The sequence below is a fragment of the Oryx dammah genome, unplaced genomic scaffold (genome assembly GCF_014754425.2).
Source record: "Oryx dammah isolate SB20612 unplaced genomic scaffold, SCBI_Odam_1.1 HiC_scaffold_13, whole genome shotgun sequence".
NCBI lineage: Eukaryota > Metazoa > Chordata > Mammalia > Artiodactyla > Bovidae > Oryx > Oryx dammah.
Genome location: NW_024070197.1, coordinates 29,990,313 through 30,012,610, shown reverse-complemented (window position 1 = coordinate 30,012,610; position 22,298 = coordinate 29,990,313). Strand labels below are relative to the sequence as shown.

At 58.6% G+C, this 22,298-nt stretch overlaps 6 protein-coding genes across 18 annotated transcripts in view; 4 read left to right on the top strand and 2 right to left on the bottom strand.

The window, feature by feature from the left end:
* PHAF1 (phagosome assembly factor 1) overlaps positions 1-1,766 on the top strand; it is a 31,623-nt gene extending 29,857 nt beyond the window's left edge. Inside the window, exon 15 of the mRNA XM_040254118.1 lies at positions 305-1,766. Coding sequence (XP_040110052.1) covers positions 305-391 — 87 coding nt within the window. The 3' untranslated portion in view covers positions 392-1,766. The remainder of the gene's footprint in view (positions 1-304) is intronic.
* Positions 1,361-4,916, bottom strand: B3GNT9 (UDP-GlcNAc:betaGal beta-1,3-N-acetylglucosaminyltransferase 9). Of its 2 annotated transcripts, none has more exons than XM_040253399.1 (2): positions 4,212-4,916; positions 1,361-3,874 (listed from the first exon to the last, which is right to left on the bottom strand). In XM_040253399.1, the coding sequence occupies exon 2, from the start codon at positions 3,846-3,848 to the stop codon at positions 2,643-2,645; it is 1,206 nt and encodes a 401-aa protein (XP_040109333.1). In that variant the 5' UTR covers positions 3,849-3,874; positions 4,212-4,916; the 3' UTR covers positions 1,361-2,642. The 2 variants fall into 2 exon arrangements, with proteins under 2 accessions (XP_040109333.1, XP_040109335.1); XM_040253401.1 differs by having other exon boundaries at positions 4,240-4,916.
* Positions 4,917-6,471: 1,555 nt separating this feature from the next.
* On the bottom strand, positions 6,472-13,202 carry TRADD (TNFRSF1A associated via death domain). Its single transcript, XM_040253404.1, has 6 exons — positions 12,972-13,202; positions 12,367-12,866; positions 8,893-9,051; positions 7,721-7,998; positions 7,440-7,638; positions 6,472-7,315 (listed from the first exon to the last, which is right to left on the bottom strand). The coding sequence occupies exons 3-6, from the start codon at positions 9,041-9,043 to the stop codon at positions 7,005-7,007; spliced, it is 939 nt and encodes a 312-aa protein (XP_040109338.1). The 5' UTR covers positions 9,044-9,051; positions 12,367-12,866; positions 12,972-13,202; the 3' UTR covers positions 6,472-7,004.
* Positions 12,464-16,207, top strand: FBXL8 (F-box and leucine rich repeat protein 8). Of its 2 annotated transcripts, XM_040253402.1 has the most exons (3): positions 12,464-12,585; positions 14,100-14,269; positions 14,861-16,207. In XM_040253402.1, the coding sequence occupies exons 2-3, from the start codon at positions 14,118-14,120 to the stop codon at positions 15,831-15,833; spliced, it is 1,125 nt and encodes a 374-aa protein (XP_040109336.1). In that variant the 5' UTR covers positions 12,464-12,585; positions 14,100-14,117; the 3' UTR covers positions 15,834-16,207. The 2 variants fall into 2 exon arrangements, with proteins under 2 accessions (XP_040109336.1, XP_040109337.1); XM_040253403.1 differs by lacking the exons at positions 12,464-12,585; positions 14,100-14,269 and adding an exon at positions 14,276-14,782 and having other exon boundaries at positions 14,815-16,207.
* A 458-nt stretch (positions 16,208-16,665) lies between these two features.
* On the top strand, positions 16,666-21,491 carry HSF4 (heat shock transcription factor 4). 10 transcript variants are annotated; one of them, XM_040253391.1, is made up of 13 exons: positions 16,666-16,899; positions 17,541-17,649; positions 17,739-17,866; positions 17,959-18,083; positions 18,354-18,429; positions 18,562-18,626; positions 19,140-19,236; positions 19,491-19,618; positions 19,740-19,967; positions 20,458-20,563; positions 20,662-20,727; positions 20,864-20,933; positions 21,177-21,485. In XM_040253391.1, the coding sequence occupies exons 1-13, from the start codon at positions 16,777-16,779 to the stop codon at positions 21,326-21,328; spliced, it is 1,473 nt and encodes a 490-aa protein (XP_040109325.1). In that variant the 5' UTR covers positions 16,666-16,776; the 3' UTR covers positions 21,329-21,485. The 10 variants fall into 10 exon arrangements, 7 of the variants coding, with proteins under 7 accessions (XP_040109325.1, XP_040109328.1, XP_040109324.1 ...); XM_040253394.1 differs by having other exon boundaries at positions 16,684-16,899; positions 19,216-19,236; positions 19,844-19,967; positions 20,813-20,933; positions 21,177-21,491; XM_040253390.1 differs by having other exon boundaries at positions 16,684-16,899; positions 20,813-20,933; positions 21,177-21,491.
* A 537-nt stretch (positions 21,492-22,028) lies between these two features.
* NOL3 (nucleolar protein 3) overlaps positions 22,029-22,298 on the top strand; it is a 3,736-nt gene continuing 3,466 nt past the window's right edge. The window contains exon 1 of one of the 2 annotated variants that reach the window (XM_040253405.1): positions 22,029-22,237. The gene's annotated coding sequence lies outside the window, so the exon portion shown is untranslated. The remainder of the gene's footprint in view (positions 22,238-22,298) is intronic. The other variant, XM_040253406.1, reaches the window with a different exon arrangement.

Genomic DNA, 22,298 nt, shown 5'->3' with positions numbered 1-22,298 from the left:
GTCATACCTTTAGCAGACCCCTAGCAGTTCCAGAAGGGCTGGACAGATAAGTATGGTGAAGTTTATGTGTCCCGGAGGAACAGGTAGACACAGGGCAGAGGTGACCCTTAGCATGAGCCTGGGGGGTGTTGAGGGGTCAGTCCAGTCCCATGTGCAAGTGTGTTGCACACACAGGTGCTGCCTCAACTGCCTTCTCTTCTGTCACAGCCCAGGACTGATCCCACTGGGGGTTTTGTGGGAGTTTTGCTGTGCTTACATCCCTTCGACTCCTCCCCCTCGACTCACTGTCCTCTTCCTACGCCAGGTCATGCAGAACAACCACATCGCCTCGGTGACCCTTTATGGTCCCCCCAGACCTGGTGCCCACCTGAGAACCACGGAGCTCCCCTAGGAACGTCATGACCCTTGCCCCTCTGCCCCGTGGAACTGTGCATTGCATCCTGTTCAGTGGGCCACCCTGTGGGTTTTCTTAGACATCTTGCCAGTGTGGAAGGGCTGTTATGGTATTTTGAGGTGGGGCTCGGGCTGGGTACTCTGCCATGGGGTGAGAGGCCCAGATATTCCTCAGTCCGTTCTCAGCCTGCTGGTGCCAACAGGGGACACAGACTGCAAAGAGAAGCACAAACTCTGAGCCTTGATAACTGGAGCCAGGAGCTCTCAACTAACATGTAAGGAGACAGGGTTCTGTCCCCCTGTCCCACACACATTGGGAAAACTTGGGACTTTTCTGTGGCTGAGAACACAGGCACTCAGACAAGGACACGGTCCTGCCTTTGGCCCAACATTGCCACAGGACCTTTAAGGCAAGCAGGTAGCGTGTCCGTAGTACTTGGTTGCGACTTTTGCACTACATCCACTTTAGTTACTTGATGAGCTGGCTGTGGCCAAGGTGGCCCACCTGCCCTTCCCTGTTTGTTTCTTGCACGCGCTCCCTGCCAGGCCCAGTAGGCACACCCAAGTGGTTAAAACACAACTTTCTACCATCAAGGTATGTGCCCAGGCCTGGCTCTGCCTGTCTTGGAGCAAGCCTTCAAGGTCACCTGTTCCCCTGCTTTGCCCCAACGTTGCTGGTGGGGCTGCATGTTTCCATTCTGTTTGCCTCTTTTATTTAATGCCAAAGTTTTAGCCAAAGACATCTTCCTCCTTTTTTGTGTGTTTCAGCATTCTGTTCTGCACTGTGGGCTTGGCTCTCCTGCCCTGACTCTGGGCAGTGTCCCCTGGCCGGGCCCTTTCACCGCTCAAGGCCTCTGGGGCTCGTAGAGGGCTGGGCTGCTCCCTCTTCGTGGGACTTGCTAAGGAAAGAAGCATATGTGCTTTAAAAATATTAATCCTTTTGAAAAGAATTGAGAAGAGAAATGTATAATTTTATCCCATTTTTAATATTTTGGTCTAGCAACTTGTGATACATAGATGACAATTTTGTGAGGTTTTTCAAATGTGTGTACATATTTTTGTAAATATGACTCTTTTGTAATTAATTCATGTACAGCCTCATCCTGTATAGTTTAACAATGAATGTGCGGGGGACCAGCCCCGGGCTCTTGTGTGACGTTCCCATGACTTCGTGACTGATTAGTGTCTTCCTGTGTGGATGGTGGCCTGGCCAGAGACCCCCACACATCCCACTGTGGGGCAGCCAGGACTCTTCCCATCCTCCTAGAATGGGGGAATCTTCCTTATGCCCTACCCATACCCCTCCTCCAATAAAGACCTGTGCCCTCAGCAACAGCTACCCATGTGCTGATGCTGGGATGTTTGTACTAAAATAAGCCTGGAGGCATTGGTGTTTTTTTGTTGGTTGGTTTGTTTTTGAGAAAGGGGGTGGTTGAAGAAGATGGGGAATTTTACAGCTGAAATCATCTTAGAAGAGGTTCCTTGGCTTCTCTGAAGGGGGCAGCACAGACTCCAGTGGGAGACTGGCATAGTTGCATGGGTGTAGGTTCTTCTCCCGTGGGTAGCTGGAGGTGTGTGTGCTACCTCTGTGTCAGGTAGGACAGTGTGCCCAGTCTGTGTGCCTCCATCCCAGGTGTTCCACCTAGTCCAGGGCTTAGGAGGGGCTGGCCCCAGGAAAGCAGATCTAAAGACCTAGACAGGGCTAAGACCAATTTGCAAACTGGAGGGGCAGATAGGAAGCAAAACACCTACTTTCAGACTGAGTTGTGGCAGAATGGCTGCTGGTTCCATGAGGACTGAGGCCAGGCCCTTTACCCCTCGCTGTGGGGTCCAGCTTTGAGAAAGACCTGCATTTGTTGGCATCACTCTAGGGGTTCTGAACTAAGGAGCATGGTCAGACTTCATGAGCCTCTGCCACCACCCCTCCCCCCATACATACACTCACACCTCCCTGCTAAGAGGACCAAGCATATTCACCTGTTTGGCAAAGAGCCTGGTTCTTCACCACCTCAGCCCTGGCTATCTCAAAAGTGCCACCATTAGATTGGTTCCGGATCACGGCCCAGTAGAGAGGGTCAGCAGGAGCCAAGCTCAGTCTTCATTCCCTGGGCCTTCTGAAGGCAGACACCTGGATACCCCTTTATGGGGAAGAACCACGTACACAGCACTAAACCGCCTGGGAAACCTACCCTTCAAGCTACCTCCCACTTATATCCTGAATGAGGGGGGCTTAAAGCTGTGATAGGAGGCTAGGGGCCCCACTGGAAAGGGCCAGCAGGAACAGGCCATGGACGCGCACAGGCTTGCTCGTTTGGCCCGTGCAGCAGGTGCCACATAAGCCAGATGTCAGCAGCTGAGAGCCCGTGCACTACAACCAGCTCGCGATAAAAGCAGGGGTCGAAGGTGTGGAGGTGCGGTGCGGCTGAAGGTCGAGGGATGCCAAAAGTGCGGAAAGCAGGATGAGGTTCAGGCGTGAGGCGCAGGCGCTGTAGACACATGCCCAGAAAGACGTCGTCGATGGGGAAAAGCTCAACCTGCGCGCAGGCACCGGCCAGGCGGCGCAGCGTGGCCCCCGAGAGCACGAAGCCGCCGCCACCTGCGTAGGCCGGGTAGGCTGGCAGGCCGTACACAGCCTCCGGAATGTAGTACTTGCTGGCCCGCACGCGGATTGGCCGCGCCTGCACGATCACGTCACCTGCAAGCAGGTCCTGCTCCGGATCCCTCGGCGCCAGGAACTCCAGCAGGTTTCCCACGTGTACGAACACGTCGGCGTCGCCTTTAAAAACGAAGCGCACGTCGGGGCAGTAGGCGGAGGCCCAGGCCAGAAAGTGGATCTCCTTGAGCGTTAGGTTGAAGAAAGTGTCGTCGAAGGCCCAGAGCAGGATGTCCGCGTACGCGCGGCTCTCGGCACGCAGCAGGGCGCTCCAGTGCGTTTGAGTGCCCGCTTCCGCCTCACCCCCGACTGTGCCTGCGCCCCTGGGTACGCCCAACAAGAACACTCGGCGCACTAGCGCCCCCTGCACGCGCCCCTCAGCACCCCACGTCTGGCGCACGGCCTGGCGCCGCTCGAAGTCTGCCGCCACCGACTTGACGGCGATGAGCAGGTCGGGTCCGCGGGGGAACGCGCCATTTCCTTGGCACTTGTGCGGCTGATTAATGAGGAGAGGGAAGCGCCGCTGGTCCTTGGCGCGCAGATAGCGGCCGAAGTCAAACGGTCCCGTGGGCGTGGGCGGCTCCGGCGTATCCCCTTCGTAGGCCGGAGGGGCTGCACCCGTGTCCGGGGCCTGAAATACACGGAGCCCTGGGGTGGGCCCCGGCGCCGCCCTCCCTTGTGCTCGCGGCGCGCTCGTCGTCGGGGCCGCGCCTTCGTGCTGCGCGTAGAGCAGGAGGCCGAGGGTGGCGCCGAGGAGCAGCGTGAGCAACGCTTCTCGGCGTAGGCGCAGCCTCCGCCTCATGTCAGCCTGGCCGGCGCTCGCGCCCCCTGCAGAGAGACTCAGTCAGGGGCTCGCGACGTGGAAGCCAACAGCCGGCGGGGGCTCCCGCCCCGCGCTCCCGGAGGGGAGGCCGCGGGAGGCCACAGGCCAGGGGTCTCCGGCTACTGGTCGTTCACCCCCCTCCGGGTCCTCCTATACTGGACCCTAACTCCCCCCACTGGGATGGACACCCTGAAAGGACAAGAGGTTCCTCCTCTTAGCCGTCTGCCACTCTCTCAGCTCCGGCCCAGGACGGTGCCCCAGAGCCGGGCCGAGAGTCGCGGAGCCTCGGCCCCACCCCCTTCCCGCGCTGAGGCCGAATCCCTTCTACCCATCCCTACCCACCACGGTGGTCCTTGGGATCCTGACACACCTTCTGCCCTTGGGAGTGGCGCGGCCCCGGATGCTGGGGCCTCCGGGGCTCAGCGCAGGGTCCCAAGGGCGGCCATGGACGGGGCCTGGGCCAAATGCAGCGTTGGCAGGAAGGGGGGCCAGGGCCGCTGCCACGTGACCCTACAGCTGTGTGCGCCCGGACATCTGGAGCTCAGCTCCGCCCTGGCGCCGCGGGAAAGCTGTCTCCAAGTGGAGACTAATCTCTGAAAGGGATCCTCACGGTCTGTTCTTTCTCCGGAAGGCTCAAAGAGGTGAGTTCTGGGCTTCGTTCTGACTTAAACTCCCCAATTCTGCCTTTGCAGGGGACAGGAAGAAGCACTAGCCTTTTTGGTTAGTTTCCCCACCCTTGCCTCTCCGGAGCCGGACGGGCCTGGGCTGGCAGGAGACCCCGCGCAGGCGGGCTTGGCATCCCCCGGCCCCTCCCAGGCCATCCTTGGAAGTGCCTCTTTTCTGCGTACCAGGAGCCCTGGTTCCCCAGGTACATGGAGCCTTCCTTTCTCCTGGTTCTGCCATGCCCACCAGCAGACACACCACACACACAAGGACCAAGACGACTGCTTGCTCAGTTCTCACAGCCCTGGCAGCAGCTGTCATGGGTCATGCCCAGGTGGGGGTTCTCCTTCTCAGGAAGTCAGGTGACTCACCCAGGATCAGACAGACAGAAGGTAAGAGCACTGCCCGGGACTTCTGGAATTCCATCCAGGACTCATTCCTCTGTCCTCCCTTGCCCCTCTCCCTACCCATCCTCAGGGTACAGGAGAGGGGGCCAACCCTGTCTGCTTTAACTTCACAGGTGAGCACTTCAATCTGTCTCTGCAGAAGCAGTTCTAAGTCCTCTAGTCCCTAGTGGCCCAGGCCAGCATAGCCTCCTGCAGGAGGAAATCACCACGCCTGGGCCCACTGCAGGCCAGACAGGCTGGCAGGGATTGGTTCAGCTTGGGGAACTCCAGAAGTAGGTCAGTGTGCAAAGGGTTTGATCGGAACCCAGGCGGGCAGAGTTGAAGACTGAGAGGCCAGACCTTGCCCAGCTATGCTGCCATCTCTCTCTCCCTGGAACTCAGAGCCTCCTGGCCCCACGCAGTGGGGCCTGGAGTAGACAACCCCACCTCGGAGTTTCTGAGGGCAGACTAGGGAACCAGCATTGCTACCCAGCACCATCTTCTTTCCCAGTGGTGACTGCTCCTTCTGACTTCTTCCCACCAATGTTCTCCCTTCCAAAGTAAACCCTCCATCCTGGGCCTCACCCTCCTGCTCACAGACTTTTCAGGAGTCCTCTCCTATCTGTGGCTTTCCCTACGGCTTCCACTCCCATCCCTCCTGTGGTCTGGTATCAGGCTGTCCCCACTATGTCTCAGAAACAGCCTCCACCTAGTAACCTTTTCCCTGACTCCAGTGGACACTCCTCGGCCTTCACAAATTCTCAGCCTCCATCACAGCAGGTAGAGCCATTCTTCTGTCTTCCAGTCTGGTTTTCCTCCTTCCTCTTTGGGTTGCTTTTTTCCAGTTGGTGTCCTTCAGGACCTCCGCCTGGGCTGTCCCACCTACTCCCACCTGTACGTTTCAGAGTCCTTACCCTTGACCCTCTCCTGAACTCAGAACTACAGCTCTAGCTATCCTTGAACTCCTGGTGTTCGACAGGAACATCATGCCCAGCTTGTCCCAAACAGAGCAAGCGCTTCACCTTCCCCAGGGCCCCTATTTCAGCAAGCAGATCACGCCTCCCATCTGACTGGAAACTCAGAAACTCTGGAGTGCTCACCTCACTCAGTGTCACCAGGCCTGTTGTCCTTTGTCCTAAACAACTCTCAGTGTTCATCCTTTCCCTCCATCTCTGCTACCAACTGCCTCAGCCTGGGGACTGTACTTTCTCCCTCTGAATCCTCACTCCCAGCCTGAACTGTCAAACCCCTTTAAAGGCCTCTCACTTGCCTCTGGATAAAATCCAAACTCTTGTAAAATGCCTCTGCCTCCCGCACTCTCCAATAGGTCTCTGCAAATCCACCCACTCCTAGATCCAGCCACTGTAAACCTTCTGTTCTAACATCCCCTCCCTCTCACATTCCTCAAGACTTCACCTGAGGCTGGCCATGTCAAGAATACTGCCCTTCTCTCATTCCACCCCCCCCTCCAATATTCACACTCATTTCTCCCCAAGGAAGCCTAACCCCTAACCTGGGTTAGGCCCCTGCTCAGGTTCCCACAACGCCTTGTATTTTTCACATCCAAAAAATGGGTAGTATTTTATTACTTTATATTCAGAGTTGCACACTGAGTGTGAACTGACGACAGACAAGAATTGTGTTTTGTTCACCACAGTATTTGCAGCACCCAGGATGATGCCTAGGATACAGCAGGTCCTTAATGAATAATAATGAATGAAGAGGTAAAGTCTGGCTGAAAGCCCTTCTTCTAGGGTGAGAGAAGGTGAAGCAGACCTTGCAGCAGGTCTGTTCGAGATACTAGGATAGAGACCCATTCACTCTGTCTCTATTCTAGTATCTAGAACACAACGCCCAGTGGCACCCCCCAGACATGGTGGGTGCTTGTCTGACTCCTGGAGAGGGCCGCCATCATCTCTGCGCAGCAGCTCCAGCAGCTCAGCTAAGTGGGGTTGCTAAGTGTGGTCTCAGAGTTTCATGGTGGACAAGAGGTCAGTAGTAGCAGCAGAAGGGACCCTACGGTCATCCAGGTGCTCCAAACCCTGGCTGCGCAACTGACCGACCTCCCCTTTCTCTGGTACTCGGCCTAGACCAGGCTGCCGTCAGGATTCGCCAGGCCCAGCAAGTCCTCCGCCAGGCTGGTGAGCTCGTTCTCCTCGAGCGCCTCCACCAGGCGCTGCAGCGTGGCGCGGCGGCCCTCAGCCTGCACAAAGCGCCGCAGCAGCTGGAAGGCCTGCTCGTACAGTCCTTCGCGCTCGTATTCATAGGCCAGTGAGTCCAGCGCCGGGTCCCGCAGCGCGCGGCAGCTGCGCTGCAGAGAGCGCCCCACCTTGCGCCACTTGAGGCCCACGGAGCGGGCGAACTTCTGTTGATCCTGCAGGTTCAGCGGCCGGTTCACTGCAGAGAGAGTGGGGAGGGAGTGAGCTCGGGATACCCTTCCATTCCGGCCATGACTACCTCGCCCCTCTCCAAGCTTCATCCTCCTGAGGATCCTGCCTTTCCCTCTCTCCGGGAGTCTCACCTATGGGCTGACCCTGGAACAAAAAAGTATGGCCAGGCGGCGGTGGTGGCGGTTTCTCCTCCGGCGGAGAAGGTGCCAGGGACTGCGAGGGGGCTGGAGTGCCTTGCACGTCGCTCCCCTGGCCCGCCGCCGAGCCGCACGTCAGATTCCTGAGCGCATCCTCCAACTCTGTGAGTTCCTCATCCCGGAGCCGGTCAGGCTAAAGAGGAGAGTGCGGCGTCGGTGGAGGTCTCCGCAGCGAATTCCCGCCCCACCCTACCCTGGCCCCAGCCCGGCCGCACCTTCTGGGCGCATATGCAGTTCAAACAGCGCTCCTCGTCGGTCAGCAAGGCATCCAGCTGCTCGGCGCCAGCGCGCAGCTCCAGTTGCAACGGCACCGAGTTCAGGGCCAGTGCCCGAGCCAGGCACCCTTGCAGCGTGGCTCGCAGCGCCCCCTCGCGGTAGGCGCGGAGGAAGCGGCTGCACGCCAGGCGCCCGCTGAAACGCAGTTGCACGATCAACTGCGGGTCGCTGCGGTGGATCTTGAGCATCTGCAGCACGTCGGGGCTCCCGCCACTCTCTGCGGAGGGGGGCAGTCAGGCGCCATGCGGTCCCCATGGGGGGCCGTGCTCCATGAGGCCGGAGAAGGAATGAGCCTGAGATGAGATGCCTACCCCATCCCCAGACACCTAGGAGCGCGGGTATACCCCAGAGCTCCCGGCTGGGAAGCAGAATGATGAGGCAAACAGCAAAAACCCAGAATAAAGGCCAGGACCTATCACAGGGATCACCCTGAGACGGAGTGGGTGCCACTCTCGCTGCATCCCTGAAGCCTCAAATGAGGGTTGGCAAAAGGGACATGGAAGAGACTGCAGCATAGAAAGGGGCGTTTGCCCCGGAGAAGCCAAGACCTCTGGGTAGGCAGCTGGCCATGCAGTGGGCGGGAGCTTTCAGGTCTTCCGCCTCCTAGTACTGCTTCCCCCCTCGCAAGGAGAGGGGCTCTCGCTGTTCTGAGGCTGGGGCCAGATCCCCCAACCTCCTGTGGCCTCTGCCCTGAGATGGGAAAAGTAGGCTGGAAAGGGAGGTACTGGGGAAGGGTCTTGGGCAAGGAGTGCTGCAGTGAGAGAGGAAAAGAAAAGAGAAAGTGTAAGATTAGTAGAAAGCAGTGAGCAAGCGGCCTGAGTTGGGGGTGGGGGTGCAGTGCATGGAGTAGGGGGATATTAGTGCACACATAGGTAGACTACACACAGACACAGGGACACAAGTCTATACTGAAGGGCACTTATGCGTACCAGAGAAGAAAGACTACATAACCGGGCATCCTCCTGTCATCCCCAAGGAATCTTTTCCTCAAAGCAGTGATTAAGCACAAGCCCACAGAGTTGAAGAGGTAGGGGTGGGTTTCAGTCCCTGGCCCCGCCCACAAAAGCCCCAGGCTGCCCTTTCTTCCCCAAGTGCCTGCCCAGCCACACACCTGCCAGGGCAGTCCGGAGAGCCCTGTACATTCCCACTTTCTGCTGCTGGTGAGCGTAGGCATCGGACAAGACCACTTTGTCCAGCGAGGACTCCACAAACAGGTATGCGCTGCCCACCCACTCCTCAAGCCCATTTGGCCCAGCCGCCATCTTGCCTCCTGGGGACAGAAATAGGCATTCAGATCACCGCCGGCCCAGCCCTGGAGACAGCTTTCCAGTCCCAAGTGGCCCAGCTGTCCCCACCCAGCTGGCGAGGTACTTGTGAAGGTAAATTCATAATCCCCTAGGCAGCTCCTTTTGCTTCTGGTCCCAGCTCGGCTAAGAGCTGTAGTCAGGACTGTCCTTCCACTGCCTTCTCTGAGAAAGAGCTCAGGGTCACAGGGGTGAGAGAGGAGAGGGACAATGTTGCAGTAAAAGGAAAGAAGTTCTGCCCCCCTCCTCAGGGCAGGGTGTCTCTCTTTTTAAGCTGACTGGAGACACCCTCCTCCTGGATGGTGCCTATGCCCCACAGCACAAGCAGATTCATGTCCTGGTATGCCCTCAAATTTGAGGATCCCCACAGGAGAAGGCAATGGCAACCCACTCCAGTACTCTTGCCTGGAAACTCCCATGAACGGAGGAGCCTGGTAGGCTGCAGTCCATGGGGTCGCAAAGAGTCTGATACGACTGAGTGACTTCACTTTCACTTTTCACGTTCATGCATTGGAGAAGGAAATGGCAACCCACTCCAGCGTTCTTGCCTGGAGAATCCCAGGGACGGGGGAGCCTGGTGGGCTGCCGTCTATGGGGTCGCACAGAGTTGGACATGACTGAAGTGACGCAGCAGCAGCGGCAGCAGGGATCCCAGAGCCCCCCACTTAGGTGTCTTCTCAGGCATTCCTGCTGTACCTCCCAGTTTCACTTCAAAGGACACCTGTAGTTTGCACCTGCCCAGATTCTCTACCCCAGTCCTGACTGACCTCGGGGACTTCCCTCTACCCTTTTCTCAATCCACAGGCCTGCTGGAAGGACCAACCTTGCTCCTGACGTCCAGCCTAGCCAATCTGCATCTTCCATTCACCTTCCTGAAATGGTTTGTTCTGAGTTGGGCATAGGACTCATATTGGACCTATCAGAATCAACCTGCAATTTGGGCTTCCCTGGTGGCTCAGTCAGTAAAGTGTCTGCCTTCAATGCAGGAGACCTGGGTTCAATCCCTGAGTTGGAAGATCCCCTGGAGAAGGAAATGGCAACCCACTCCAGTATTCATGCCTGGAGAATCCCATGGAAGGAGCCTGGTGGCTACAGTCTATGGACTGCCAGACACGACTTAGCAACTAAACCAACAGGAAAGAGGAACAGGTTTCCCTTTCCTATCTTGAAGCTGAGCTAGAAGGAAGGGTAGGTCTCCTTTGCTGTTCTCAGCCTGACTGAGAATGAAACTGGCATAGAAAGCTACAGAGCCAAGAGATGAAGAAGTGTACCCCTAACCACACCATGTCCGCGGCTCTAGCTGCATCTTGGACTTTTCTGTTATGTGAATTAAATCATTCCTTTTTAGTCTCAAGTCTTTTAGTCTCTTGTCTGATGCCATTCAAGTTGTTCTTATACAGGCTCCTTCTCTGTCCAAACACAGTCAGGGCCCTTGGCATTAGCATCTCCTCAATCTATCTTCAACAAAATCCTAGCTCTAGATCAAGGAGCAAAATTCTCAGCTAGGGAACCATGGCACTGGCCTGAAAGTGGCCTCCCAGCTACAGCACTATGAGCAACAGGTGGAGAACTGCCCTGCCTCCTCCTTCAGACCTTATCTGAGGCAACATTATACCCTTTTCCTAGAAAAATGGGTTCAAGGGAATTCCCTGGTGGTCCGGTGGTTAGGACTCGGTGCTTTCACTGCCAAGGGCCTGGGTTCAATCCCTCGTCAGGAAACTAAGATCCCTCAAGCTGTGAGGTACAGCTGGCAAATGTAAAAAATAGTAATAAAGGAAAAGAGAAATGGCACCCTCCACTTTCACCCAGACCTGGCAGGAAGAATGATACCTGATAACCCTACCCTGAGTTTGAGCACAGGGAACATATCTTTTGACCAGCTCCTCCCATAATCTTTTGGTAGAAACCTTACTAATACTTGTGTGTTTATCCAAAACAATAGAAATTAACAAAAAAATTAGCATTGTTTATTTGTCTTGGGGAAGGGGGAGATTGGGGTGGTTTTTACTTTCATTTAAATATTCTACTTTATGCAAAATAGAGACATTTCTTTTGTATTAAAAAGGCATATTTGTTTTTCTTAAAAAGCAAAACAAAACAAAAACAGGGTAGATGACAAGTGGGACCAAGAGCAGTAGAGAGACAAGTGGGAAGTCCTGGGGTATTGGCCCAGAGTGGAGAAGTGGGAACCTGGCCCCAAAACATTTCCTCTTTCACATCTTCTTAGCCCCTTGACTGGAGGGTGCTGACCCCATAGGGTGGGTAAGTAAGGGCAGGACCAGACAGTCCTCTGCCCAACTGGCCAGCCTGCAGGACACTGCAAACCAAGAGGAGGGGGAATCTCTGTCATTCTCTCTAGGACTGTAAGGGGAGAAGTCAAACAGCCTGATAACTGTTGAGAAGTGGCAGGGTGGGGCGGGGTGAGAGGCGGGCCTTGGCTAGCTAAGCCCCCTTGAGAACTGTGTCCCTTCACAGAAGCCCCTCCTCGGGAAGCCCCGCGCCCCACCCACCTGGAGTCCGCCTCTCTACCAGTGGGGCTCGATGGGGTCCTGGGAACCCTTAGTTGGGCTGAGATCGTAAGGGACACATGGGTACCGACTCAGGAAAATGTGCCCCTGCCATCGGTAGCCAGCCGGCGCAGCGCTCCATTAACACTGACAGAGGATGAGATGGTTGGATGGCATCACTGACTCAGTGGACATGAGTTTGAGCAAACTCTGAGAGATGGTGAAGGACAGGGAAGCCTGGCGTGCTACAATTCACGGGGTCGCAAAGAGCTGGACACGACTTAGCGACTGAACAGTAAAAGTCCTGAGTAGCTCCACTTCTAGCCGGCTAGGCGGTGACGACCGGCAGGCGTGGCCTCCCAAGGACTGAAAAGCTGCTAGCCCCAGCATATACTCAAGCAGAGCCTCTCAGAGCTCTAGAAGGGAGCTCCCCGGCCTCCCACTAGCCCACCCTCCTGCTGGAGTTTCGCGCTTGCTACTGGCTCTAACCGGCAAGGGGTATCTCTCGAATGTCTGTTCAGAACCAGCACCACCCCGTCCTCTCACCCACAGGGCCCTGCCGCCCCTTGAAAGCCCCTATGGGACAAGGCACTCGCAGGGGTCAGCGTCGGTACCCTCGCTCCAGCCTCCCACGGAAACAGCCCAATAGGCCACCACCACCACCACCTGACCCGAGCAGCCGCGGGTGACAACCGCACCGCGCCCGTGCTTCTGAGCCAGGATCCGCCTCGGCTTCTTCCAGCAACGGAAAGCCCACCCACCCTCTGCACTAACCTGGCCGCCTGGGCCCGGCCTGGATTCCCACGCCCGCCGGCTTCCACTGGACTCGCGCTGCTTCCGGGTGTGCGCGGAGCGCAGGGGCGGCACCCCAGTCCGAGCCGCCCCGTCCGTCCCGGCGTCCCGCCCCCCGGGTTCCCCGCGGTTCCTTCCCGCCACCGTCCTCTGCGGCCAGTCCCCAGACTCTGGGCAAAGCTCACCCGATCCGCTGCGCAGGTAAGACACTGGCGCCTGAGGTCAAACAGCAGGCGGAACTGCCCGCGGCAAGGGACTTCGAGGACTTGCGGTTCTTACGAGGCCGGAGGGCCCCAGGGTGAGAGCCGATCCTCTTCCTCCAGCGGGTAACTGATGGAGCAACGAGGGGGCGTCCCCTTCTGGGTGGTCGAGCTCCTCTGATTCTACCTGATACTCTGAACTGGGTGCTAAGTTCAAGCGTGACGGAGGGTATCAGAAACTCCCGGGTACTCGAGACACAAATTCCAGCAGGGACAGTTAGCCTAGAAAATATGGGAAAATAGAAAATTGGCCAGTGGCGTCAAACGTTCTGCACAAAAACCTTTAAGCACCTTAAACTAAAATTGGCAACTTCAAAAAGGACGCACAGTCTCCAACAAAGGCCGCGCTCTGATGTGGGTCTGCGGAATTCTAGTTGAGCCTAAAACGCCTGGGCTGCTCGGGGTTCAGGATCGGAATTTGAATCCAGAGCCCCTCAGGCCCCCACAACCCCAAGATTTTCTCTGCCTCGCTGGCATCCCATTGGAAGAACCCAAGTTGTCTCCCCCAGTGAAGCGGAGGAAGGAGCCTCCCTTCTCCTTGCGTATTCAGCTACGCCCCACCCGCACCTCTGCTTCCTGATTGGCTCCTGGACCCTGCCAATTAAAAGTTTTCCTTAATGTTCCCGCCCTATTAACCCTGCCGTCACTCTCTAGTGACGGGTGGGACTAGGACCGGGTTTCTCAACTTGGGACCTGTGGCATACACCTGCACTTGTTGAAATTCACATTCCTGGGCCCTACTGTTTGAGGAGAGCTTGATTTAGTAGGTGGGGCCATGAAATCTGTAGTGTGAACAAATGTCCGGGTGATTCTGGTGCCCAGCGCCCTTTTAGAAGCCATTTCAATGGCCCTTGGTGTTTGGGCTCCATCGTTCCCTAAGTACTCAGGGTCAAAGTTGGGAGGCAAGCAGTTCAGTGACCTCTATGAGACTAGTCCGGGCTCTCTGGCCGCCGTGATGGTGCGTTAGAGGGAGACTTGGGCGAGGGGTTGGGGAAGACGTGGTGGTCTGGAGTCAGGGCCTGGGCAATGGCCCTCCAACTTCCTCAGAGAAGACTGGTTACTAGGAGAAAGATCTGACAGCATCGTCCCAAATCCGGGTATTTGGTTTTATCAACCTGGTGCATGGGTCGTGGTTGAGTTCCTTCTAATAGAGTATTATAAAACGTGCATTTGTTCAACATGTGAGAACATAGTTTAAAGGAAGAATCAGAAATGCTCGGCATCCCAGGCAGATTTAATGGGTCTGAGATCTGTGTACAGAGTCCCAGGCTTGGTTTAATAGCTTGGTTACATCTCTGCTGTCACGGTCTTGTAATCCTCGATAATATTTTAAACAGAGAGACCACATTTTCATTTTGCACTGGGCTCTACAAATTTACATAGCGGATCCTGGGCCCCACGCATTTCTACACATAGGCTCCAGGTGTCCCCCTCAACACTGTGGCCTTCCTGCAGGGGGGACCCCACCTGGCCATGGCCGAGCCTGGAGAACAGCTGCCGGAGGAGGTGCTGGCGCTCATTTTCCGCCACCTGCCCCTGCCTGACCGCGCTGCTGCAGCGAGGGTCTGCAGAGCTTGGGCTGCCGCTGCCACCTGCAGCGCTGTGTGGCACGACACGAGCATCAGGTGAGCAGGCTCTTCCCCCTCCCACTTTCTCCCAGTCTTGGTAGAGTCAGAGGTTGGGGAGATGCAGTGACTCTTCCCCATATTAAAAAGCGTCATTTCTAACATTGGCCACCTATTGTGTACCAACCATTGTTCTAAGGGCCTTACGTATACCACTTTCTAATTCTCACAAATACTGTATGTGATGTACGGGTAGTATTATTACCTCCATCGCACAGATAAAAAATTGAGGCAGAGAGATTTAACTACTTTCTCACTCAACTGAGAAGTGACAGGCGGAATGTGAATGCGGCAGCCCACAGGCCCCGCCCCACCTCCTGAAAGACCAATGAGAAAGCCCATTTTCTAAAATATCCTGGCTCTCTCTGGCACGGTTTCAACTGGCGGCAGATGCGTCTGAAGGAAGGGATAGGGTTCCCTCCTACCATACCTAGGAGCGACCAGGCACGGTCGGAACAGGGAGGTGTGTGGGTAGGGGGCAGGAAGTGGGGATGGTAACCGGAACCCAGAGAGAGAGGTGGGTTAGAGACCTCTTGTCAGGTCGCAGGGACTTGGCCGGCCATGCCTTTTCTCCACCACTCTACTCCCAAGTTGCGATTGTGAGCTGGAAGGCATGCTGCCGCCGTATCTGTCCGCCTGCCTGGACCACGTTCAGAATCTATGGCTGGAATTTGAGCCGTCGAGGAAGTCGAGTCGCCGGGCGGCCACGGACTTACTGACTGCACTGGCGGGCCGTACCCCCGGGCTGCGAGGCCTGTGCCTGGAATGCCGCGGAGAAAAGCCGCTCTTCGACGCCGGCCGCGACGTCCTGGACGCGGTGCACGCCCTCTGTGGGGCGGCCCGCGCGCTGCGCCACCTCGACCTGCGGCGCCTGCCCTTCTCACTGGACGACGCGCTGGTGCTGCAGGTGGCACACGGTTGTCCGGAGCTCCGCAGCCTTTTTCTGGATAACAGAACGCTGGTGGGCAGCGTAGGGCCGGGGTCCGTGCTCGAGCTACTAGAGGCCTGCCCCTGCCTGCGCGCCCTTGGCCTGCACCTGGCCAGCCTGTCGCGCACCGCGCTCGAGGCACTGGCAGCGCCAGAGCGCGCGCCTTTCGAGCTCCTCGCCCTGCGGTGCGCGTGTCCGGAAGACGCACGCGCGCCCCCCCTGCCTGATGAAGCCTGGGCCGCGTTGAGCCGCCGCCACCCGGGACTGGAGGTAGAGCTGGAGCTAGAGCCGGTGCTGCCTGCAGAGAGCGTGACGCGCGTCCTGCAGCCGGCCGTACCTGTGGCTGCGCTGCGCCTCAGCCTCTCTGGGGACACCGTAGGCCCAGTGCGCTTCGCGGCGCGCCACTACGCCGCAACATTGCGCGCGCTTGAGGTGCGCGCCGCCGCCTCGGCAGAGCTGGACGCCGCACTGGAGGAGCTGGCAGCTCGCTGCGCGGGCCTGCGCGAGGTGCACTGCTTCTGCGTGGTGCGACCTTCCGTGCTGCACGCCTTCCGCGCGCGCTGCCCGCGCCTGCGCAGCTACACGCTCAAGCTAACGCGGGAGCCCCATCCCTGGCGGCCCACGCTTGTGGCGTGATGGGACAAATGCTCTTTCCGCTCCCTGCGGACGTGTGTCCTCTGAAATGCTGCGTGGGTTTGCCCAGGGGCGGGCCAGCTGTTCGCCCTCTCCTCTGGGACTCTTGCCTCTTGTCCCTCTCGAGGATTGGAGCCTATGGAGTGGCGTCGGTACCGGTCCAGGGCACCCTGAGCCCACTCGTTGCTTTCAACATCTGCAGACACTCACTGTCCCTGCAGTACTCGGATCACCCTTCTCCAATCCCAGTCCTCTGCAAACGTGTCGCTAGCTCGGCGGCCCTGGCGTTGGGGGAGGGAGGGCACTGGCTCAAGTTGTGCCTCAGGGTGTGTGTGTGTTAGTGCTTTCGGAGTGTGAAATAAACAAATCAAGCATTATCTCTGCGTCCTGTGAAAGGCCCGGTCTGCTCTGAACTGACAGGCTGGAAGAGGGGTAGGGAGGGTTTGAGACCTCAAGGTCCATTTCTACCGGTGCGGCTGCAGCGGTCAGGGTCGGGGGTCCTGGCATCTTCGGAATGACAGCGTCCCAGGTTCCGCGGGAGGGTATCTGCTTCTCCTCCCCACCCTCGCCCGCTCCTATCTGCCCCTCTACCGCTTGGCTGTGCCCATTCCATCGCTTTCCCAGCCTACATCAGGCTGTGTACGCTCGATTTCTCCCAAAGAACACAAGAGCAAACAGCGGGCCTGAGAAGGGTGCGACTCGAACTCAGGTCTCCCTCCCTCCTGCACCCTGCCCCCACGCACATCAGATCCCATACTGCCCTTTCGGTCCACTGGTGGTGCGGCCGCGGCCAGAGCCCCGCCCCGCCAGTTCGCACGTGGCCCCCGCCTGACCCGGCGCCGGGAGGCGGAGTAGGGCGGGGCGGGCGGCAAACGCAGCACTTTCCGCGGCTTTGACAAGCCCGCGGCGGCCGGGCCCGAGCGCTTAGCGGGGCCGAGACTGCGCCATGCAGGAAGCGCCGGCCGCGCTGCCCACGGAGCCGGGCCCCAGCCCAGTACCGGCCTTCCTCGGCAAGCTATGGGCGCTGGTGGGCGACCCGGGCACCGACCACCTGATCCGCTGGAGCCCGGTGAGGGCTGGGGCCCCTCGACTTCCTCAGTGGTCCCCGGGATTCCTCCACGTCAGTGAACGTCCACGCTCATCAACCCCTGCCTGGGACGGGGTTATGGGTCCCTTGATTCAGCCGTCTAGGGTAGGCGACGGCTTGGGAGGGGGTTGTGATATTGGAGATGGAGGTGAGGCGACTTCCTTCGGGCAGAGGAGAGGGTACGAGCCTTCTGAAGGAGACCCAGCACCCGAAGGATCTTTGAGGTCTTCTAGTTCCCACCCTATCCCATCAGACAGATGGGAAAACAGAGACCAGGAGAAAGGAAGGGCTGGGTCTGATTCTAACTCAGAGTCACAGCGCGGGTCTGGGAGCCGTCGGGGTCTGGAACCCAAGTCTGGCTTCTGCACCTCCTCCCAGAGAACCGAGTTGGGAGTCTGGGTGGGCTGGGAGAGAGGTTCATTGTGGTCGCCCCGGGATAGGCCTCAGAGCTGGTTCCGGCCCGGCCTCGTCCCACGTCCCCATGAATTACAGTCTCGGTCTCCAGAGTGAGTGCGAGTTTGTGTGCGCGCGCCGGACCACTGGCTTGGCCGTGGGCGGGCACCACTCACTGTGTCGTCTGGTCTCCGCCCGCACCGTGAGTGGGCGGGCGGTGCTCTCCTCAGAGCGGCACCAGCTTCCTCGTGAGCGACCAGAGCCGCTTCGCCAAGGAGGTGCTGCCCCAATACTTCAAGCACAGCAACATGGCAAGCTTCGTGCGGCAACTCAATATGTGTGAGTCCCTAGGGCCTAGAGGGAATCGAGCGTGGGTGACTTGGTTCGCGGGGACTTAGCAACTTACGCCCCCGCGCCCCGCTCCCTAGACGGTTTTCGGAAGGTGGTGAGCATCGAGCAGGGTGGCCTGCTAAGACCCGAACGGGATCACGTCGAGTTCCAGCACCCGAGCTTCGTACGCGGCCGAGAGCAACTGCTGGAACGCGTGCGCCGCAAGGTTAGGGGCGGCCAGCAGTGACCAGCGAACCCGGGTGGAAGTGGGACAGCTATTTCGTGCGACCCTTACCTGAGAGAGCCTCCCACCTTCAGGTGCCCGCGCTGCGCGGCGACGACGGCCGCTGGCGCCCCGAGGACCTGGGCCGGCTGCTGGGCGAGGTGCAGGCTTTTCGGGGAGTGCAGGAGAGCACCGAGGCGCGGCTGCGGGAACTCAGGCAGTGCGGGGGGAGGGGGCGGAGGAGGATGGGGAGGGAGAAGGGGGGCTCTGGGCGCGAGGACACTGGCTTCTAGACGGTTCTGGGCAGCTCCTTCCTCTCTTGTGCCTCGGCACCTCCTCCAAGACCAGTGGGCCGAGCTGTGGCAGTCTCTTGACTATGGATGGACGACCATCCGAGTGGGCGCGGGCGCGGGCCTACCATTCTGGGGGTGGGGGTGATGACCCGGCGAACTCTCAGATGCCTCAGCACCCTCCCACGCCTTTTCCCCAGGCAGAACGAGATCCTGTGGAGGGAGGTGGTCACGCTGCGGCAGAGCCACGGTCAACAGCATCGGGTCATCGGCAAGGTGTTCCTCTCCCCCTACCCCACTCCTGAATGTAACCCCCACAACACCCAGTCCTGGAAGCCCCCTGGAAGTGTCTTGTTAGAGTGAGGGGCAAGGCCCCAGAGATGAGTTAACCCTTTGTTTCCTTTTCAGCTGATCCAATGCCTCTTTGGGCCACTTCAGGCTGGGTCTGGCAGCGCAGGAGCTAAGAGGAAGCTGTGAGTGAGAACCCCAGAGACGCCCCCACCCCTTCCAGCACCTCCCTGCCAGAGCCCCAGGCAGAACTCCTTCTCCTTCAGAAACCCCTTCACCTGCCTTTCCCCCTGCACTACCGTCTTCCTCACCCCATGGCCATCTCCCCAAAAGCCCCATTCCAGGGCTACCCTACCCCTAATTCTACCACCAAAACCCTGACTCTCAGACCCCTCACTTCCAGGACCTTAACCCTGTACTTCCACCCCATGATCCCCTTCCCCCTCATCCCAAAGTATTCCAAGAGCAGAGGGTCTGGGGCCCAAACCAGGCTTCCTCCTTTCCCTCTGCCCCAAAGGGCCCCCATCTCTGGGGGGGGAGCCCCTTCTGCCTCCAGCATGTGACTGACGCCCTGGCAACAGGCCTCAGCTCTGCTGACGTGGCTGCTGGGGCCTGTGGGAGGGCGGTGATGCAGGCTGAGGGGCCTGGGAGATGAACCTGCCCAGCCCCCTACCTGTGCCCCTGGCCACCTTGCACAGGTCGCTGATGCTGGATGAGGGGTGCCCAACGCCAGCCAAATTCAACGCCTGCCCCTTACCTGGTGCCCTCCTGCAGGACCCCTACTTTATCCAGTCGGTAGGTTTTTGTTTCTCCTCTCATCTCTCCATAGAGAGCCTGTTCTCTCCCCATTCCCCAAAAAGAAGAGATAAAAAAAAAAAGAAAGAAATAGAAGAGAAGATGCAGCCTAGCCTCCCTCCCACCAGACCCAGCATGGACCAAGCCTCCCCCCTCAAGCCTTTCCACTTAGGTCTTGCCCATGTGATATCAGTCGGGCTCCGAGTCACCCTATGACTTGAGGTGAAAGGCTCAACCTCATCTTCTACTTACAGCCCCTCCCGGAGACCACGCTGGGCCTCAGCAGCCCTCACAGGGCCAGGGGCCCCATCATCTCCGACCTCCCGGAAGACTCTCCTTCCCCTGAAGGAACCAGGCTTTCCCCCTCCAGTGGTGGCAGGAGGTAAGAGGGACAGGGGCTGTCCTCTGGGGAGCGCGGGGGGCGGGCCTGGCAGCCCACATGGCTGTGGGGATAGGGGGAGAGGTCAGCGCCAGGGTCTGGTTGAAGCTTTTCTCTGGTGCAGGGAGAAGGGCCTGGCACTGCTCAAAGAAGAGCCAGCCAGCCCAGGGGGGGAAGGCGAGGCCGGGCTGGCCCTGGCCCCAAACGAGTGTGACTTCTGCGTGACAGCACCCCCACCGCTGCCTGTGGCTGTGGTGCAGGCCATCCTGGAGGGGAAGGGGAGCTTCAGCCCTGAGGGGCCCAGGAATGCCCAACAGCCTGAACCAAGAGGCCCCAGGGAGGTTCCCGACAGGTGAGCAGAAAGCCCATTTGTGATTATAAACCTCATGGGCCACTTTTGCAGCTAGACCGGCACTAGCTAGTCCTGAAATCTCCCAGCTTTGTCTGCCCCAGGGTGGCTGAGGAGGCAGCCATGATCTGACCTGATTTCGCAGAGTTGCTCTAAGGAGCACCAGTTTCAGAGGCCCCTGGAAAGTGGAAACTTCTCAGTGGCAGGGCTGAGGAGCCTGCATTTTAAATGCCACCACTGGGGCGATTGTAAAGTACATGACAGTTTAAGACCCACTGGAACTGATAAGTGCCTGGGTCAGGTTAGGCACATGACCCAAACCTCAGGCCAAAGGTAGGAGGCAGAAGGTGCTTTCTCTGTGCCCTTCTGTGTGTGTGGGTTGGGAAGTCCTCTTCTAACACTTTCTAGATGTTGTCAGATTTAGATCCTGATGTATCCAGGTTCCTTGGAAACCTAATGCAAGGAGTGGCCAACAGCAGTTCTCTGTGCACAGGGGCCCTCTGGACCTGGAGAGGGGAGGCCGGAGCCCAGACAGTCTGCTGCCTCCAATGCTGCTTCGGGGCCCCCCTGAAAGTGTGGAGCCCACAGGGCCACTGGATGTGAGTACACGTTCAGTGAGGCAGGGGCACAGGGCTAAGTGGGCTCCAGCTGTTTGGGCACCTTGGGGAGGACACCGTTGACCCAGAGCTCCCCCCAGGTGCTGGGCCCCAGCCTCCAAGGGCGGGAATGGACTCTGATGGACTTAGACATGGAGCTGTCCCTGGTAAGATGGGGGTGGGAAGGGTGGCGGGGGTGGGTGTTGAGCGTTGCTCAGCCAAGCCCTTTAGTCCACCACTGTTCTTCCTCAGCCAAAGCCCCAGCTCCCTTCCCCAGCTGCTTCCTGTGGTTCTCTTCTGCAGTTGCAGCCCTTGGTTCCAGAGAAGGGTGAGACTGAGCTGGCAGTTAAGGGGTTAAATTCTCCAGGCCCAGGTAATATATGTGGCGACTCAGGAACCTGGGGGAGACCCTGAGGGGCCTGAGCTATCACGATTGGGTGGGCTGGGCAGTCGATGTTTTGGAGGAAAATCCCCGGAGTCAGGCTGGGTGAGAGGGGGAGGTTGACAGTGGATGTTTCATCGCAACTGACCAGAGGGCAAGGCGAGTGAAGCTCTCCTTCCCCGAAGAAAGGAGATGCCCGTCTCTCCCTGCTGAGTACAGCCCCGCTTCTCCTAGGAAAGGACTCCACACTCGGGGCACCACTCCTGCTGGACATCCCAGCGGCTTTAGGAGGCCCAGCCCTCAGCCTGCCTGGAGCTTTAACCATTTACAGCAGCCCTGAGAGCCGGGCCTCCTACCTGGGCGCGGGAGACAACCCCTCCCCCTGAGACACCCTCCACACCGAAGCCAGCCCTGCTGAGGGGCTGGCCGGCAGTAGCACGCCCCGCTCGGCTTCCTTGAGCCCCCTGGTGGACGCTGAGTGAAGCCCCAGTTACTTGGCAGCCCCTCTCCATTCCCGAGTCCTGCATAAAACCGCATTTTTCCCCGTGTTTCTGGTCTCTTTCCTCTACCGACCAGGGAGCACAGAAGTCATGGGTCGGGGGTGCCTTTGCTTTCATAGAAACGTCCAAATCTCAGGGCTTTAATGTTAATCGAGGAACCCTTGGAGAGCGGAGATGCCTCCAAGGCCGAGCTCTCCTGCTTAGGCCCCATCCTCCGGGTGCGAATCCAGGGATGGCGCATGGCCACTGCGACCTCCGGGAATCGGGGGCTTTTAGGGGTCACACCCAGCACCGCAGTGCACCCGCTCTGTGATCTTCAGTAAGCTGGTCTCCTCTGAACCTTCTCTATGCAGGCAAAGAGAATGGGTGTAAAACTCCTGGGAATTGCTGGGGTACTTGGGTCCGCGGGCTTAACGGTCCCCACCCCGACTCCTCCGGCGCGCTCGGGGTGATGAGGGAAAGCGGACTGCCTATACGCGGCCAGGCGGTACTCGACCTCTGCGGTCGGCCTCCCCGCGTCCCGAGAAGAACGGCCCCTTTTCCCCACCCCCTCCCGGTTCCCGGCAGCCCTGGCCGCCCCGCCCCCGCCGCAGCTGCTGCTCCCATCCCCACCCCGCCTGGCCCTTTCTGCCTCGTCATCTCCTGCCCTGTCGAGGCTCGACCCGTGAGTGGGGCCGCCAGGAGCGCAGGGACCGGGAGCCCCACCGAACCCCTCCCCCTCCGGCTGGGGGAGGGAAGAGAAACTGAGTTTGGGCGAAATCCGCGCCCGATCACCACCAGAAGCCGTGCGCGAAGGTCTGTGAGCCCCGCCCCTCTCCTCCCCTCTCCTCCCCTCTCCTCCCCTCTCCTCCCCTCT